At 36.5% G+C, this 6,000-nt stretch overlaps 1 protein-coding gene across 4 annotated transcripts in view; it reads left to right on the forward strand.

Moving 5' to 3' along the window:
• Nucleotides 1-6,000, forward strand: part of LOC138694693 (uncharacterized) — a 129,302-nt gene extending 123,302 nt beyond the window's left edge. For 3 of the 4 annotated variants that reach the window (XR_011330991.1, XM_069818678.1, XM_069818679.1), the window contains one exon: nucleotides 5,108-6,000. Coding sequence is in view for 3 of the 4 variants with exons in the window: in XM_069818678.1 (XP_069674779.1) it covers nucleotides 5,108-5,859 (752 nt within the window). In the remaining variant the exon portion in view is untranslated. Of the gene's footprint in view, nucleotides 1-127; nucleotides 1,689-5,107 lie in introns of those variants that run through there. The other variant, XM_069818677.1, reaches the window with a different exon arrangement.

Consider the following 6,000-nt stretch of genomic DNA (forward strand, 5'->3'; position numbering starts at 1 on the left):
ATATTAGAAGCGTTGCTTTTAAACTTTTACCTTCTTAGATTTTACCATACTTTTTTTTCTGTATCAAACATTTTAACGATACCAGTTATAATAGTGTGCCGCGTTTCTTTGCATAGCCAAACGCAGTTAAAGTCAAGCCATACCCCACCCTCTGCACCCTCCCCTGTCCACTAACTTCACTGCTAGAAATACCGTTTGCTGTAAGATATTGGGATGGTTCCTCGGAAATTATTTCTGAGCTGTGCAGTGGCGACAACTCACAACAGAAAGTGGAAGCTTAAAGGAAATTAATACGTCGAGACGCATTGAAAATCAAAATCTGTAATTAAAATGTTTTCTATCCTCAGAGGCACGAAATTAAACTTTAGGATCATCCTTATATCCTTCATGGAGGAATCGCCACTGATGAGTCGCGTACAAAACTGCGCAAAATAACATAGTCTTCGCCTATGTGAACTGCTTGTTAAGTCAATATTAACATTAACAAAGTAGCCAGTGGTGAATTCTCCATTTATTAGTTAATATGGCAAATGTGCATTCCACATACAGTACCTTCAGCTCAGCATAAACGATAGTGTTGTAAAGGCTATACTCTCTTGTTGATTAAGTACAAAAAGTAAGGGACACCAGGAACTTTCGATGCTGTGAGAGGTCTTTCACTTGGTAACTCTATCACATTTTCTTTATTGATCTCCATGGCTACTAATGAATTCGGCCCCGACAGACTGTTATTTAGCTTATGTATCCAAGCCACGCCACATCAGACGGGTTAGGAAGAAGGAATAAATGAATTCGGCCCCGGCAGGCAGTTGTTCACGTAGCCTACTCAAATCAATCGTGGTTAGGAAGAAGGGTTAAATCACGGTATAAGGACAAGAATATTATGCTCATATTGAGTACGAGTTTTTATTGTTCTCTGCACAATCCAAGATGCGTCATGGCAACCATGGTAACCTTGATACAAACAAGGACCCCCCCCCCACTACGCCTAACGTGCAGTGTCACCAACTCAATTCTTGAAAACTCGCTACAAAACAGTGCAGAAGTCGCTAAATTGATATACTACAAGCTTAAAAAGAGATTATTTTGCCGCTGTAATGATTCTAAAAAAACCGCTAAATCCCTGCGTCATTAAATCAAATTCAGTATATTTTATCCGCTAAACTAACATGTAAATACACAAGATATACCGGTAAAACTACTGAATTGGCAGTATTCCTATCGTGTGGCGTATTCTGCCACAACCAGCAGTTGTTTACCGGCAGTAACAAAACATCAGTGTTTCAGTGAGCTCGTATTAAAAAAAATGAACTGTTTGATAGAGAGTGTTATGTTAAGTGAACGTGGTAAAACGTTGTATGTTATATCTGGATATAAATTCAAGTTTCATAAACCTTTAGCGGATGGAACTGAAAGATGGAGGTGTTCAAAGGATAGGTGCAAGTGTTTCATAAAAGTGAACGAAAAACGGGAAGTGATAGAGAGCTTTACAGAACACAATCACGACAAAGACAGTGAAGGTGTATTGAATAGACAGAAATTCAATAATTCGTTAAAAAGAAAAGCTGTTGACGAACCATGTGAACGGCCCATCAAGATTTTACGCAGGGAGTTGATGAAAGCAGATGTACCTACATTAACAGCATATGATATCACGTTGATACAAAACAACATCAATCATGTAAGAGGTAAGCTGTATCCTGAGTTACCTGAAAGTTTATCAGAACTCCATATTGCACTAGATTCATTGAACATCATTATTGCAAACTCATTCATTCACTGCAAACGCAGCATTCTCCAATCTTTCCTATTTTCTGCCTTTCTGTTATTCTCTGCGTATGATCCAAGTACCTTAATATTGTCTATCATCTGATCTTTTTCTGCCTCGATTTTTTCTTCCGTTTACCATTCTTTCCAGTGTATCTTTCAGTAGGCAGTTCATTATTAGCCAATATCCCAGCCAATTTCTTTTTTCTCTTCTTGATCAGTTTCAGCATTATTCTCTCTTCACGCACTCTTTCTAGCATAGCTTCATTTCTTATTCTGTCCATTTCAAACGCTCCATTGTTCCTCATATCCACATTTCAAATGCTTCTAGTCGCTTCTCTTCACTTTGTCATAATGCCCATGTCTATGTTCTATACGACGTCACATTCAACACAAAGCACTTCACTAGTCTCTTCTTCAGTTATTTTTCCAGAGGTCCGCAGAAGATGCTCCTTTTTCTATTAAAGGCTTCCTTTGCCATTGCTATTCTCATTTTGACTTCCAGACAGCAGCTCATGTTACTACTTTGTAGCATACTCAAAGTATGTGAAGCTGTTCACTTGTTCCACTCCCCTCATTTTGAATTCGCAAGTTTATTTTATTTGCGATGACCATGGCCTTCGTCTTGTTTGCATTTATATTCATCCCAATTTAGCTCCAGTAGCATGTTCCTTAATATTGCCTTATCTTCTGCTAACAACTCCATATAATCTGCAAATCTTATGCACTTTATCCTTCTTCCTCTTGCTGTTATCTCTCTCTTATTCTGAAAACAGTTCTTCACTAAATCCTCCCAGTAGATAGTAAAGGGCATCCTTATCGTATTCCTCTCCCTATTCCACTTCTCTTTGACATTTCTTCTGCTATCCTGACTTTTACTCGTTTCATATAAAAGTTACAGAGTAGCCTCCTCTCTTTCCGACCCACACCTATTTTCTTCTGGATCTTCATAAGTTTATTTTAATCTACTTTGTTGAAAGCCTGTTCCAGGTCCACAATACTACATACACTTCTTTATTTTTCCCTTTGCATCTTTCGCCGATTGTTCATAGTAGTCTAATTGCATCTCTCGTATCTTTTCCCTTCCTGAAGCTAAATCGCTCTTCTTCCAACTCTCCTTCCATCTTAGAATATAAACGTCGATTCAGTATTCGCAGGAGACTTCGCCGAGTCGATATCAGGCTGATAGTCCTGATCTCATTCTATTTCCTGGCGTTATTTTTCTTCGGTATTGGCAGCAGCACTGTCTCCGTGAAATCTTCAGGCCATTCGCCTTTTTCGCATATTTCGTTGCGTAATAATATAATTTCTTTCTTGTCTTTACCTAAACATTTCACTAATTCAGTGGGATTCCATTCCCTTTCTTCATTTCCAAATAAGAGTGAAAATGTTATAGCGAAAGTACGTCTAATATTGTGTATTTCACAACAAAAGGCAATTTGGAATGTTTGTGTAAAATAGATACAATATTCGTCCACAACTTTTAGGAGGTATTCAAAGTTATTTCATCAAATTTTCGCAATTTTGGACGAGCCAGTCACAATAATAATTATTATACACCACCATTTGTTTTTTTTTTTTTCGCCTTCCCAATAAAAACTCGACAACATACTGTATGCCCAACCATTTCAACATGTGGTGGATGAGTGCTCCAAACATAGATTTAAATGATCACCGAAACTTGTATTTTGTGATTCTGAAGAAGTCATTCATGTTGGCGTGTCTTGCGTTTGGTCCGTGGGTATGAAGTACTGTTACTATTTTAGACATTCCTTTGAAAAGGATCCCATTTTCCCATATTTTGGCGACCTGATTCTACATGAATTCCTACTTCGTGTTTACAGTATCGTAACAAAGCACCAAGTACGCATTCGTATCGAACATTTTTAACCATACCAGCAATAATAGTGCTGACAGTTCTGTTTAAAATGGAAAGGAAAATGTTTCTACCTGGATAGCTGGGGCCGAATTTATGTTGTTCTTGAATTTATACGTAAAAGGATACTTGGGGCCTAGTTCATTAAACCCTGTTTCGTATAATCCGAGTCACAAAGGACCATAAAAAAGTGACCACTAACAAACAGTAATCCTTTCAACGAGCCATAAAAATTGACTGATCCCTTAAAAACTGCAATTCTTTCCCAACGCGACACTGAATACAGTTATGTTCTAAAAAACAATGGTCAGTTGTAGTTTAAAACACTTTTCATTCTTCTCGAAATTTCAGTCGAATTTTGACTGTTTGTAATTTGTTTATACTACGTGGATTTTAAAATGTTGCCTCCCTTGCGGTTTAATTCGAGGTAGCCTCGAGCCCATCCAATTCGAATTATCGACACTTTACTGTAGACTACTATATTGACTTAATAAACTGTATGTTACTAAGCACTTGTGCACGCATTAGGGTTCTATCCGTCCGGCAAAGACATGTCCTCTTTTTTTAATCATTTTATCCTGTCCAGCAGGCATTTAAAAAAAATTGAAATGCCCGACATTTCGCATTTCAACTAGAATTAATATGAATATTGAACAATGTGTGATATTATGTATAGAATATCTAAACAAATGGTAAAAACCTATGAAAGAATTTAACTGCTTTCAATGATTGAAACTGGAGCACATAAAAACATTAAATATGATGACTTTGTTGACCTATTGACATGCATTGAATTCTTACATTCTAAAAATGTCACTATTCATGATTCTAAGCTAGTTTATCAATTTTATTCTACAATGTACAAAGATATGCCAATCAAGTTAATTTTGAGAAAGATTTAAGTTTAGATAAACAATAGTGCAAATTCTTCAATTCCAGTAGTTCTGCGAGCACTGAAATTTTCTCAGAACTCTTAAAAATATGTCAGTTCCATTTATTTATCCCAAGTCACAATGGAAGTGTTGAGAGAGTACTTTTCCTAATATCTGCTCAATGGACAAAAGAACGAAATCGCATGCTAACGGAGACAATCAGAGGTATCATCATGTCGAAATATAAATTTCAAGGAATGTCCTGTGATCAGTGCCATAGTTATTTGTTACAAGATATGTTTGTCTCTTCAGGCTCTTGTGCACAAAGTGGGCTCCAACGATAAGTAGGGTACAGATGTAATACTGATCCAGTAACTAGTAAGAAAACTAATTAAAGTGAGCCATTGTTTTTATCTTTAATTTTGTTCATACGAATTTTTAAAAAGGCTTTCTTTTTTTCAGCAATGTCCTCTTATTTTAGATTTCATGTCCTCCTATAGAATTTCTTCTCATGGTAACCATAGCACGCATGCACACACACATGCATTCATGATTAATTCTCAGATTTTATTAAAGTTTTTTCATGTTTCAGGTAAAGAAGTTATCCGAAGATGGGGGAATATTCGAGACTGTTATGTGAAATCACGTAAGAAAGAAATGGAATCAAAAAAGTCTGGTCCGGGGTCTTCTCGACTTAAGAAGTACGTATATAGCGACGAACTTAAATTTCTTTCCAAAGTAATTGATGAACGGGCAATATGTGACAGCTCAAAAACAAATACAGTAGTCCCTGAAGTTACAACACCTGATGAAAATGTCGAAGATACTTTCAGACGGGAGCCACAAACGCAAGCAACTAGAGCACAGAGAGAACACTGCTCGAAACGTAAACGAGAACCTGATGAAATAGAGTTGAGAATGATCAAAGTATTAGAAGAAGGAAATGATAGACATCTGTCGTTTTTCAAGGGAATCATACCCTCCATTAAAGACTTTAGTGAGGAAGATATTCTTGAATTTCAGATGGGTGTTCTCACATTAATTAAAAATATAAAGTACAAAAATGCACAGACCTTGCATGGTCAGCTTCTTTCGAGTTCAACTGTTGTAAAAGAGGAATATGCAACTGATGTCGCCAGTGGCAATTCTGATACGTGTTCACCATTGAGAGTGATGTCAAATATACCTGTAGTTAAAGATCCTTTATCATCTGATAGTAAGCCACCTGTGTCATGTGACACGAACTATCCAAGACAAAGCAATCACGATATCCGTGTATTTACAGCATCTCCTGCTCAGTCTTCACACTCAAACTACTCAGAGAACGACTTCATTATGTCTTAATTCATAGAAGAAAGTTTACATTGACTTTTATCGAATTATTATAAGCCTGAGTCTGTCTTAGTGTCAAAACATAACAAATTATAAAGTTTTATATCTTTAAATGATTTATTATGTAAATTAAAATTGTTTAATAATGTTTTA

Source organism: Periplaneta americana, chromosome 2 (assembly GCF_040183065.1).
Source record: "Periplaneta americana isolate PAMFEO1 chromosome 2, P.americana_PAMFEO1_priV1, whole genome shotgun sequence".
Taxonomy (NCBI): domain Eukaryota; kingdom Metazoa; phylum Arthropoda; class Insecta; order Blattodea; family Blattidae; genus Periplaneta; species Periplaneta americana.